Source organism: Bison bison, unplaced genomic scaffold, assembly GCF_000754665.1.
Source record: "Bison bison bison isolate TAMUID 2011002044 unplaced genomic scaffold, Bison_UMD1.0 scf7180017864451, whole genome shotgun sequence".
NCBI classification, from domain to species: domain Eukaryota; kingdom Metazoa; phylum Chordata; class Mammalia; order Artiodactyla; family Bovidae; genus Bison; species Bison bison.
Window position 1 is genome coordinate 788,526 of NW_011495013.1, and position 12,927 is coordinate 801,452.

At 47.0% G+C, this 12,927-nt stretch overlaps 1 protein-coding gene across 3 annotated transcripts in view; it reads right to left on the bottom strand.

Annotated features, from left to right (window-relative positions):
• Positions 1-12,927, bottom strand: part of APBB2 (amyloid beta (A4) precursor protein-binding, family B, member 2) — a 382,672-nt gene that overhangs the window by 72,953 nt on the left and 296,792 nt on the right. For all 3 annotated transcript variants that reach the window (XM_010858831.1, XM_010858830.1, XM_010858829.1), the window contains one exon: positions 1,470-1,616. In XM_010858831.1, coding sequence (XP_010857133.1) covers positions 1,470-1,616 — 147 coding nt within the window. The remainder of the gene's footprint in view (positions 1-1,469; positions 1,617-12,927) is intronic.

Genomic DNA, 12,927 nt, shown 5'->3' on the forward strand with positions numbered 1-12,927 from the left:
GCTGTGTCCACTGAAGGTCACAGTCAGCCCAGATGCTGTGGTGTGGATGCCAGGGAGGTCTATGCTTCGCTATGCGATGCTAAGTCGTTTCAGTCGTGTCCAACTCTTTGTGACCCCCTGGACTGTAGCCTGCCAGGCTCCTCTGTCCATGGGGATTCTCCAGGCAAGAATCCTGGAGTGGGTTACCATTTTCTTCTCCACCAGGATGGTCTAGCGGGGCAGAATGGTGAGGCTTCTCGGCCGATCTTCAAATTCCAAAGCGGGACAGATAAACTGCTCCTCGGTCTGGGTTTTAAGAATGATATCCCATCACAAGTTCTCAGAGTGAACATAAGCTCTGCTGCTGAGGTGGCAGACATGGGTGTTGCAATGCCTCTGCTCGTCAAGCATCTACAACTGAGATCCAGGATGATTTGAAATCTCCCGAAACGGGAAGAGAGCCACTTCCAGGCAAGAGCACTGGCAGAAAACAAAACTTGTGCAGGCTGTTGTAGAGACCCTACACAGCCTGGAGCAACAGACAGCAGGCCGCCTCAGACCTGAAGCGCCTCCCAGTGTCTCTGTTGGGAACTGCAGCTCACAAGGCTTGCTGTGGGCAGGGTTTTTTCTATGGACACGTCAAGTCACAGTCGTGTCCAGACCCTGAGTAAAGAGCTAGCTGCTAATTAACCAATCTGTAGATTAATCATGATTGAGGTGCAGGTCCTGGAGAGATTCTGTCTCCCAGCACCTCATGGAGGCTGGGTAGCTGGTGAGCAGCTAAGCAATGGTTGGCAGAGCCAGGAGAATGAGCCAAGCTATGGGGGAGGGTTGCAGTTCCCCAGCCTGTCCCCCCAGTGAAGGCCAGGCTCCCTTCTTCCCGCTTTCAGCTGAGGGCTGCCACGTGCTCAGGAGCTGCGTGATCAGAGAGTCCTGAGGAGCTGGGCCCCGTGAGCAGGGCAGGTCCTAGGGCCCCCAGGGGCCAACCAGGTGACCTGCTTTGGGATAACTGAGAGCTGACTGGGAATTTTTGGTGCCTTTTCCCTCTCTCTGTTCTTTCCCACCAGGAACTGGGTCATTAGCTGTAACCTCAAAGAAATCTGCAGCCAGACCCAGTGGGGAGTGGCCCCCAGCGTAATTTCCACCCACTGGGAGATCAAATCCACCCCGCCCCTCCCCGCCACACACACACACACACACACACACTCACACACACACACACACACACACACACACAGCATTTCCTTGGGATAGATTCAGGTCCTCACAAAGGCAACAAAGCCATCTTCATCAGTCAATCCTACCAACAATCTCCGTATCACAGGACTCAACCAGGGACCACTGCCGAGTGTGGAACATCCCTGGTACCCAATAAGAACCTTCAGCGCTCCTCAGCACTGTGTCTCTCGGCTCTTGGGGCTCTGGGGTTTCATGAGGCACAGCGGGACTGCAAGCAAGTCTGACATTAATTATTTTCACCTGTAACTTACCTCTCCCCAAATGCCAACTGTATCTCGGATGTCGTTTTTGCAGTAGGAAAGCTGCCTGATGCAGTTGTTGACGGCAACACTACTCTTGCCAGGAGCGAGGTCCTCCTCTGCCATTTCCACCCACCCCAGAGAGCGCACAGCGAAACACTAGGAGAAAATCAGAGAACCGGAGATTACCTACTGGCCCCAGGTAGCCTAAGATCCTCTACAAAATGTGCATAATGTGTCTTCAATGACTATAAAGTGTTCAAGCATCTAATTTAATAACTAATTCTCGTTTGTTGAAAAATTTAATTGTGGCTATTTTTCACTACTAAAAAATGTAGTAATCACTATATTCTTGCCTACTTTTCTGTGTGTGTGTTCAGTTTTTTTCTTAGAACCAATTATTAGAAGTAGAATGATAGGGCTAATGGGTTTAAACATTTGTAAGCTCTTTTTTCTAGAATCTGGCAGTATCAGTATCTTTTATCTTGTATCAGGCAGGATTTTTCAATATTAAGAACCTCAGAGGGTTCTCACAAAGAGTAACCTCTCTGAGATTTGTTACTTGTTAAGCACCTAGGAAAAGAAAATAGAAGGGAGAAGGAATTAAATACATGTTTGGCACTTGTTTCTAATAGCAATGGGGCAAAATGTATTCTCTAATATCCAGAAATGAAGGAAAACAGAGGGTGGGGGTGTGCATTCATCGTAACAAATCTCAGTGTTTGTTCTTAGCACCAAATCCTGAAAAGTCTACAGAATAATGAACCTGTAAGAAAACTTAGAGCACAAATTTAATTTATTCTTTTATCATTTAGAGATATTCAATTTGAGATCATACTCATCTTCTTTTTAAAAGTTCAGGTATTCAATTTTTTTTTAATGTGGAAAGTATCATATGCATGTTGCAACAAATAAAAAATCCAAAAATTTATAAAGAAGTTCATGGGACATATGAGGGCAATTTGGATACAGCATCTACCTAGCGGTTAACTGCCAGGGTTACCAGGTGGCTGGAACTGCAGTCTCCCATGGCAACCTATGATGCAGGTCTCCTCCTGAGCTGCACATCAATTGAAGGGACCAGGTTCCCAGGACAGGAGGGGCAAACAAGGCGCCACACTCCTGTGGAGCCAACAGGCTGATTCTCAGCATCTTCTAAAGTTCCCATAACTGCACTTCATAACAAAATGAAGAAATGCAGCAAAGTTTCCCAGAGGGACCACATTCAGTCTAGTTTTACCTTCCTTGTGTCTCAGCCCCTATACCCAGACGGGGTGCGTCCTTTCTGAATTGTTAGTCACTTTCTCAAAAAAATATCCCACCAAAATACTGAAAACGGTAACAGAATGTGGATCCCCAGGTCCTAGAGGGCAAGGACCGAGGTACCTAGGACCCGGTGCGGACCCCATGTGGAATGGGACAGCTCCCACACACTGATGGTGCCCATGAGGCCTCTTACAGAAATACCAAAAAGAGAAGGTCATCGCTACAAAAACCGCAAAAGCTACTCAGGACCCTAGGTCCTGGGGAAAGGTTCTGGGAGAGGTCCTCACAGTTCATGTGCGAGCGTGCATCTGTTGGAGAGACACTGCCCAGGAGGAAGATGCCACAGGAGCCAGGGCTGCTCCCTCTGAGGCTCTGCTCCCTTTATCCTGAGACCAAACTACTCCCGCAAGTGGGCGTGTCAGAAATGCCGCAGGAGGACACCATAGCGCGTCTCCCCACGTTTCATTAAGACCCACAACTTCAAGGGCCATGCCTTCAAGTACTCATTTTCTGCTTCCTGCAGGGGGCGCTGTGCAGCTCAGTAACTTTTCTTTGTTGGTTCCGAACGTAGTCCTTGGTGAGTAAAATCACAACGCCACAATCTCCCTGCTTCCATCTGCCATTTTGATCTTGCTATGCACCAGCTTATAATGGAAAATCTCATCTCTTCCACCTTCACCAAATGTGTGGAGGTTTTCCAATATGCCAAAGAGCAGTTCTCAGTCACCAGCAGGGTGTCTGAAAGTTCAGCTCAATTCTGACACTAGCTACCTGGAGAAAGCATCAGATCCCACAGGTTTAGGGCTCAGCCATACAAGACCCCCTCTCCCTCACACCCCTGCCAACTTCAGTTGCCAACTGCAAACCTGTTATCACCTGAGCTTCTAGCCAACCAGCTACAGCTTAAATGTTCTAATGGACCTTCCTCACTGGGTTCGCTTTATTCGCTAGAGTGGCCAGCAGAACGCAGAGAAACATTTTATGTACTAGATCGCTGATGCAGTTGTTTGGTCACTAAGTTGTGTCTTTGCGACGCCATGGACGGTAGCACGCCAGGCTCCTCTGTCCTCCACTATCTCCCGGAGGTTGATGATAAAAGGATACAACTCAAGAACAGCCAGAAGGAAGAGATGCACAGGATAAGGTGCAGAGGAAGTGTGCAGAGCTCTCATGCGCTTCCCAGGGACCACTCTCCCCAGCCTCCACTTGTGCACCAGCCTGGAAACTCTCTGAATCCTGTCCTCTGGGTTTTACGGAGGCATGATTGGTTAAATCACAGGCCACTGGTGACTGAACTCAATCTCCAGCTCCTCTCCCTTCCTTGGGGATGGGCATGGGACTGAAAGTTTCCAGCCCCTAGAACCCAGTGGGTTCTACTGGCAACCAGGTCCCATCCTTAGGTGAGTTCTAGAAGTCATCTGATAGGTATTTACTCATTTATTCCTCACCTCAACCCTACCAGGTTGATACTAAGTTACTGTGTCCATTTTACGGAAGAGGAAGAAGAGGGAAGCAGAGGCTGATAAACGGTGGACCCGGGTTTCCAGCCCAGGCAGTCTGACCTCTGGGCCTCTTACTGCTCTGCCCTATGCCTGAGATGTTGCTGGAGGGGCAGAGTCCGTCTGGGCTGGGCCCACAAGAGGCGCAGGAACACAGTCAGCAAGGTCAGTACAGTCGAGCGTGTCTGGCCCAAGAGCATGTGTCCTCCCGCCGTGTCCGACTCTTTGCAACCCTATGGCCCACAGCCCGCCAGGCTCCTCTATCCATGGACTTCTCCAGGCAAGCATACTGGAGTGGGTAGTGATTTCCTCCTCCAGGGGATCTTCCTGACCCAGGGATGGAACCGCATCTCCTGCATTGGCAGATTCTTTTACCATCTGAGTCACCAAGGAAGCCCAGCAAGAGCAGGGACAGCCTAAATCACCATTTTAGCTCTAACTTATAGGTATGTGATCTTGGCTGTGTAACTTACAAAATCTCATTTATTTGCAAAAATGGGAATAACAGTAATACTTACCTCAGAGGGTTCTCACAAGGAGAAAACAACATAATACAGGTAGCAAACACACCATGAGCACTGCTGAGTGAGAGTGTAAATGCTTACAGAGCCACACACACCTTAGAGGGAGTCAGCCAAGGGGGAAAATGAGAGGAGATTAGGAGATTTGTAGTTAGTGTGATCCCCATGTTCCAACTATCCCCAGGATGGTTTTGGTTTATGTTTGTTTTCTGGCAAAATCATTAAGAGCAGCTCCTTTTATTCTCAAAAGTGTCCTAGTTTGCACAATAAATTATAGTCACTGTAGTCAAAATTCCAGTGAATTCACCCTCTAGCACAGAGACTGAGGTTTGAATGTATCATATGCATGAGATATGCCCAGGTGGAAATGGGTTCAGCATGGCAGGGTGTGTGTGTGTATGAGTGTGTGTGTGTGTGTGTGTGTGTGTGTGTGTGTGTGGCGGGGGGCGGTGAACAGGGAATACCCTAAGACACCAGCATTACTGTGGGATGGTGCTATGCTCTAAAACTAGAAGCCAGGAACACATTTCTCCACTTTTTATACAGCCTATTACAGAATTCCATAGTCTGTGAATACTCAAAGAATTTACTAACATTAAGGCAGGTGAAAAAGAATACTGGCTGGTTTTTGTCTTTGAGTGCATGGATTTCAAAAAACAATAGTCCTCACAATACAATTAATTTTCTGTATGTATTCAATACTGCTGTAATTTAGTTTCTGATCTGAAAAACTTCACCACTGGTCCCTACGGCCACAGTAAGAGGAAATGGATGTGTGTGGGAGAAGCCCCACTAAGAAGCCAGCTCTATTTGCTCCCAAAGAACCAAGCAGCAAAGAGCAACCTGTGCTACTTGGTGCTGCCCCCGTGTGGCCAGGAAGGTTTATAGCCACCACTTTTCCTTAAAGTCAGGAAATTACTAATATACAATCAGCTTTCCGAATAAACACTCATAGAATAGGAGGAACTCAAAATATTCAATCCAAATATGTAACCAAATATCTAATCAATCTGACTGTTTAAACACTTTTTTAAAACTTTGAATAAAAAAAAAATCAACATTTGTACTCTGATGCTCATTCTTCAATAGCTCTTTACCAAAAGGGTAAAAATGAGTAATGAATTGTTCAGGGGTCTGTGTCATCAGGCGGATCTAGATTCAAGTCACGACTTTGTACCTACCAGCTAGTGACTTTGGGGAAATCACTGGTCTCTAAGACTTAGTTTTTTTATCTGTAAAATGGGGATAATAATAGTACCTTGTGGCTCAGATGGTAAAGCGTCTGCCTGCAATGTGGGGGACCTGGGTTTGATTCCTGGGTAGGGAAAATCCCCTGGGGAAGGAAATGGCAATCCACTCCAGCACTCTTGCCTGGAAAATACCATGGATGGAGGAGCCTGATAGGCTACAGTCCATGGGGTCACAAAGAGTCGGACACGACTGAGTGACTTCACTCACTTATACTTTCTAGTACTGTTGTTAGATTGAGATAGCATATCTGGCATATAATAAGAACCCAATAAACATTTACCATGTTCTTGATAAATTTTAACTTTTATGTGTGGATTTTAAAGATTTCTCTAGTTTAACTGATACCAGCCACAACTAAAACACTCAGAAGGCTCTATTAAAACACAGAAAACCGGACACCATCCCCACAGTTTCTGATTCCGTGGGCCGGGGTAGGGCCCTCAAACCTGGATTTGTAATAGTCTCCCAGGTGACGCTGAAGTTGCAGGTCTGGGGACCACTGATCCTAAAAGGCAGATCTAGGTTCAAATCTCAGGACTGCCACTTGCTATGTGTGATATTGGGCATGTTCATTAACCATTCTGTGCCTCAGTTTCCTCACCTGTAAAACAAGGACACTGAAGTCCCTGTCTCACAATAACCTGTGCATATTGTGAGGATGAACTGGGCAGAGTTTGCTGCTGTGCCTGTTGCTGCCATCAGTTATTATGGGCATTTAGGGAACCAAGGTCACGGCTGAATCAGGAGGGATGGGCTCTTGGTTGGGGCTTCTTTCTCTCCCACCTGTTCTCTCTCCCCTGCACTGGAACCAATGGTCGTATCTTGGTTGGAAACACACATCCCGTTTCAACTTCCGTTTGAGTCCTCTATTAATAGAGACGGATGCCTGCGGAGAACCTTTTTCTGAGACACATGTTGAGGGGTAGAACACAGTGCCAAGCCTTGGTTTCTGGGGCCTGTCAGTCCTGTGTCCGCATTCCTCTAGTCCCATCATTGTGGCTCAGCCTCCAGGAACCTAAGCTTGCTCAGTTGCAAGATGACAGTAACACTAGGCTCAGAGCACCAGGAGAGCCAAAGTGAACCAGAAAGCTCAGGGAAGGGGCGCTGCAGGCCCTCAGCAAATGCTCACTCTCTTCTCTCTGGCTCCAGGAGACCCTCTCATGTCCTTTCTTCATTCTCCCACAGGCTTTCTTCTCCTCCTTCTCCTGAGTTTTAACAAGGACAAGCAAGATGAGAGCGCCTACTGGCTGAAAACTGGGGGAGGGGAGAGACAAGGGGAATTGGAGCTGATGGAGTTACAATCAGACACAAGCCTTGCCTCCAGCCAGGTGAGCCAGCTCTGTGCATGGCATCAGAGATGCTGCTGCTCAGACCAGCGCAATCCACGAAGCAGCACCTTCGATGCCCAGAACACAGTTAATGCTCTACATAAGTACTGAAGGATGGTGACAAAAAAGCAAATGATACCAGAATTGATAGCAACACTAAATTATAGATGTTAAAAAAACTAAGAACATCCAAGAGAAAAGCTACAATTTAGTTTACACGGCAAATGTAATCCTGATCCAAACTCATTTATTGGAATTGCTTACCACTAAGCTAGATTACTCTGCAGCACAATAACAACTGTGTATAGAAGTCAGTAAACATTTATTGAGTGCCTGTTGGTTCCTGTAGACTTAGGGAAATGAGCAGGATGTAGAGGCGATGAGAAATTCGGGGACAGAGAGGCACACGTGTGTGTTGGGAGTCTTTAAACTCAGAGAGAGGGAATCATGGACAGCTCACTGAAGGATATGGTATTGAGCTGAGCCTTGTAGGATGGATGGGTTTATTCAGTTAACAAAGATTTACTGACAACTGTGATATGCCAAGTACTGGAAGCACATCAGTGAACCTGAGAAGCCAAACGCTCTGCTCTGAGTAGTATTTCAAAAAACTGGAAGGGCGTATTCATTTGGCTGTGACACCAGAAGTCGCACAGCTCTGTTGACACAAACCACGAGTAAGGTACAGTGGTACGTGGGGGAGGGGACGTGAGACAGTGGTTTAGGGCCTAGGTTTTCAAGTCACTGACATGGGAGCAAATCCCACGTTGGCAACTATAAGCGGTGTGATTGGAGCCAAGTTACTAAACCTTGGTATGCGTCAGTCTCTTCACCTGTTGCAGTGAGGTTGGTGGTATGGACCACCTGGGGGTACTGGCATGATTAATGGGAAGCCTGATGGTAAGAACAGGACCTGGCCCAAAGAGGATGCTCAAGAAAAGGTGGCTGGTATTTTCACAAGGTCTCTGGCTCAGGGGGTAAAGAATCCACTTGCAAACGCAGGAGACACAGAAGATGCAGGTTCAATCCCTGGGTTGGGAAGATCCTGGTGGGCTATAGTCCAAAGGGTCGCAGAGTCAGACAAGACAGAGCCACTGAACAGGAAGGCACACTGATCCCTTTCAAAAGTGTCATGCACGCGTGCAGAGTCACTCAGTTGTGTCTGACTCTTTGAGACCCCATGGACAGTAGCCCTGCATGGACTGTAGCCCTCCAGACTCCTCTGCCCATAGGATTTTTCAGGTAAGAAGACTGCAGTGGGTTGCCATTTCTTCCTCCCGGGGATCTTTCTGACCCAGAGATCGAACCCGTGTCTCCTTCAGCTTCTGCAATGGCAAGTGGATTCTTGACCACTGATCCACCTGGGAAGCCCAGTCAAAAGCTTCAGGACTAGGGAATTCCACCAAGAGTCAGTCAGTCAATTCTGTTTCATTTTTCCAACTTATGATCAAACATTACTATGGCTATACCTTGGGTGGCTGGGGATGGGGAGAGGCCCAAGGCCTGGGGAGAAGGGGGGGAAGAAAGCCCCCAGGCTCCATCACCTCATGAGCCCACCTAAGAGTCCACGGACCCTGGAGATCCACTGATGGGCTTCAAGAAGTTCTAAATCTCCTACAAATATATCCAAAATTATGTGTGTTTGCATGTAATGGAAAGAGGATCCAAAGCTGTCCAAAGGTTCTGGGAATATAAAACACTTTAAAAGAATCCCAAGGAGTTTGGAAATCAGAGTACTCAACTCATCAAAACATCAATTGAGGTAACATGCGTTCAAGGTAGGAAAAGCTGAGTAGCAGGCATTTGAGTTCTTTTTTGAGAAGTGGATGAGGAAAATGGTTAGCTGGCTCTACATAAGAAAGAAAGGGAAATGAGGGAGGAGCAGTGAGAAAGGGCTGCAGAGCCTCTGAGGAAGTTTTGAAATGGCAGGTAGGGCCTGAATGACTTATAAAGGTGAAGGAAGTCCAACACCCGGTTTTGAAAACCAGTGACTAACTTCCGATGCAACATAAACCCCCTCTATATTACCCCTGATGCTCCAGCAAAAGCCTGATAGAGAGATGGCTGACATCATCAGGAATGAAGAGAAGGGTGGACTCCTGCCCTGGGTAAATGCTTGGCAGAGGAGAGTAGTGGCAAAAGCCTCAGAGTGGAGCACTGGGAGTCAACACAAGAGAAATATAAGCCCGGTAACTGGCAGAACTGGCGGGGGTGCCGGGGTGAGGGTGGACCCATGAACTCTGCAGGATGTGAGACAGGGACTCAAGCCTGTCTCTCCTGCATCCTAAGAACATAGAGATCCCGCTGCTGCCTGAGCTACACAGAGCTGCTCTACAGAGGCTGTTTATATCTGTGTTCTTGGGGTCAGGTGGGAAAAAATATATGTATTCTTGTTGTATGTGACTATGAGGAAGGACCTTTTGAACAATCATACAGCCTGCAGAGAAACTGAGAGAGAATCTGTTTTTACTTCATACTGATGGCTGCCGTAAGGTAACCATCTAGGATATAGTCATCACGTTTGAGAGCCTATATCCTGGGATGTCTCTCTAAGAATCTGGAACTGTCCTCTGCCTGTCCCCTCCCCAGTTACTGCATCAGAGACAGCACGGACCTGATTTTTGCCTACAGGACTGTCCAGATTTTGCTGAGAAATAAGGCAGCCAGTAATAAACACAGGGCTGTGACCTCAAATGACTTTCACAGCGTTGTCTAAAAATGCACAGGCTTTTCAGGGTTCCAAATATCTTCCTTAGATTGTGGTTTCCATAACACACAGGGAAGTCTTCAGCAAATCAGAGCTTGTGGTCATGATATATAGGAATGTAGATCACTGTCATTATGGACACAGTTTGAAACAAAATTAGGCTTCACCTGCCACTGGTTTTCCTGGAAACACTGAAATGCTTTCTAAATTCAGCATCTCGGTGGGCTCCACCAGAGAGGTGCCTGGGGACTCTGGAGTGGAGCCTGACCTAGTTCTCCATCCGGCTGAAGCAAGGAATCAGCCTGATTAATTATTCAGCCTGGCAACAACCTGGCCAGCCAGGAGGACCCAAAGAGCATTTCTACACTGACCCCAATGAGCACGTCAGCTGTTCCTGCTGTTTCTCCCCAGACTGTCTGCAACGTGGTGAGCAACCAAGCAGAAAACAAGACACCCGCCCTCTGGGGCCGTGGGCCGCTAGTCCCGCTTACTTAACGCTCCCTCTTTCCTACTTTTCAGGGCAAGATCACTCTACTGGAAAAATTCGTCCTCTGCTAATATCCTATGCTGACAGCTTATGCTGTCAACGTGGACACTCATCATAATGACTAACACGCATCTGGTGCTGACAGCGTGCCAGGCACCAACAACTGACCTGTAATTGAAATCTCGTCTACAACGCCCACCTCTGTGCCTGCCTGCCTGCTCACCACCCCTTACTGGTGGTCAGTTCATGGAGTGGGGTTCCCAGCCCAGGTCATCTCTGTCCCTAGTAAATAACAGGCTCCGTCCCTAGTAAACACTCTACAGACCTCCAAGGTCAGAGGCAGGAATACCAACCACATTCCCTATAGTTGGGAAATGCTCAGCGCATGCACAGTGATGGAGTCAGAGCTAAGTTATCTAATGGAAGTGGGGAAAGATGTGTCACAGTTTAGAGGTGGTGCCTTTAAGTCATCTCTCATGTACAGCGTGGGGTCATGCAGGTTTCTGAGATTTAAGGCTTCGGTAACTTTAAATCCTTAAATGAAAATGTAAGGGTTCTTTCAAAGCCCTGCGCCTTGATTTCACCCTCTCTCTGTGCCATTGCAGCAGGCGATGACTCTTCTGCAACTGCTCCCTCGGCTTTATAAAAAGTGCTTGCTGACTGGCACTGCTCTACCACATGGAGAAAGCAATTGTTCTGAGATTTAAGGGAACCCAGGTTTGAACCGGAGAAGGCAATGGCACCCCACTCCAGTACTCTTGTCTGGAAAATCCCATGGATGGAGGAGCCTGGTAGGCTGCAGTCCATGGGGTCGCTAAGAGTTGGACACGACTGAGCAACTTCACTTTCACTTTTCACTTTCATGCATTGGAGAAGGAAATGGCAACCCATTCCAGTGTTCTTGCCTGGAGAATCCCAGGGACGGGGTAGCCTGGTGGGCTGCCGTCTATGGGGTTGCACAGAGTTGGACATGACTGAAGCGACTTAGCAGCAGCAGCAGCAGATCTGAACCACTGACATGCTGAACAGTAGGCTCAAGGGGAGGTCACACTTGGGGTGGGGGGTAGGGCTGAGATCTGACTCTGCACATAATACTTTGAATATTCAACCATTGCTGAGGTGTCTTTGCTTCCTCACTTTTACTCAGGGGAAGCAAAATCTCCCCATTCTTCCTTACCAAGTGGTCTCTAGAGATGAGCCAGTTCAGAAGGGCAGAGCTGTAGCCTGGCCTCCTCCTGTCCCCTAAAGTGGGGGTGGGGGAGGATTCATGCTGGAGAATGGGACAGTGCTATTGTGCTGGATTCCTTTTAACTTTTAACTTAAAACACGTGTGAGCAGCACTGAAATCATGAAACCAACGTATCTTGCTTTTAATTTAACACATAAGATGTGCACTTTTACACAGCAATGAAATCATGACATCCATATGCTTTTAACATATTTCTAAGCATGATTATGTTGAAGAGCAATATTCTCACTAGTGCTTAAATGGGATTTCAGAGCGAGGGAGGGAATTCCCATTTATTGCACTCCTATATTAGAGACTTTTTATTAGTTATCTAATTCAATTTGGTTTAATTCTCACTCACAACCAAGTAAATGAGTTATTCCATCCGTTTTTGAGAAGAAATAAACTCCAGAAATGGTATGGACCTAACAGAAGCAGAAGATATTAAGAACAGGTGGCAAGAATACACAGAAGAACTGTACAAAAAAGATCTTCCCGACCAAGATAACCATGATGGTGTGATCACTCACCTAGAGCCAGACATCCTGGAATGTGAAGTCAAGTGGGCCTTAGAAAGCATCATTAAAAATAAAGCTAGTGGAGGTGATGGAATGCCAGTTGAGCTATTTCAAATCCTGAAAGATGATGCTGTGAAAGTGCTGCACTCAATATGCCAGCAAATTTGGAAAACTCAGCAGTGGCCACAGGACTGGAAAAGGTCAGTTTTCATCCCAATCCCAAAGAAAGGCAACGCCAAAGAATGCTCAAACTACCACACAATTGCATTCATCTCACACGCTAGTAAAGTAATGCTCAAACGTCTCCAAGCCAGGCTTCAGCAATATGTGAACCATGAACTTCCAGATGTTCAAGCTGGTTTTAGAAAAGGCAGAGGAACCAGAGATCAAATTGCCAACTTGCGCTGGATCATGGAAAAAGCAAGAGAGTTCCAGAAAAACATCTATTTCTGCTTTATTGACTATGCCAAAGCCTCTGACTGTGTGGATCACAATAAACTGTGGAAAATTCTGAAAGAGATGGGAATACCAGACCACCTGATCTGCCTCTTGAGAAATCTGTATGCAGGTCAGGAAGCAACAGTTAGAACTGGACATGGAACAACAGACTGGTTCCAAATAGGAAAAGGAGTACATCAAAGCTGTATATTGTCACCCTGCTTATT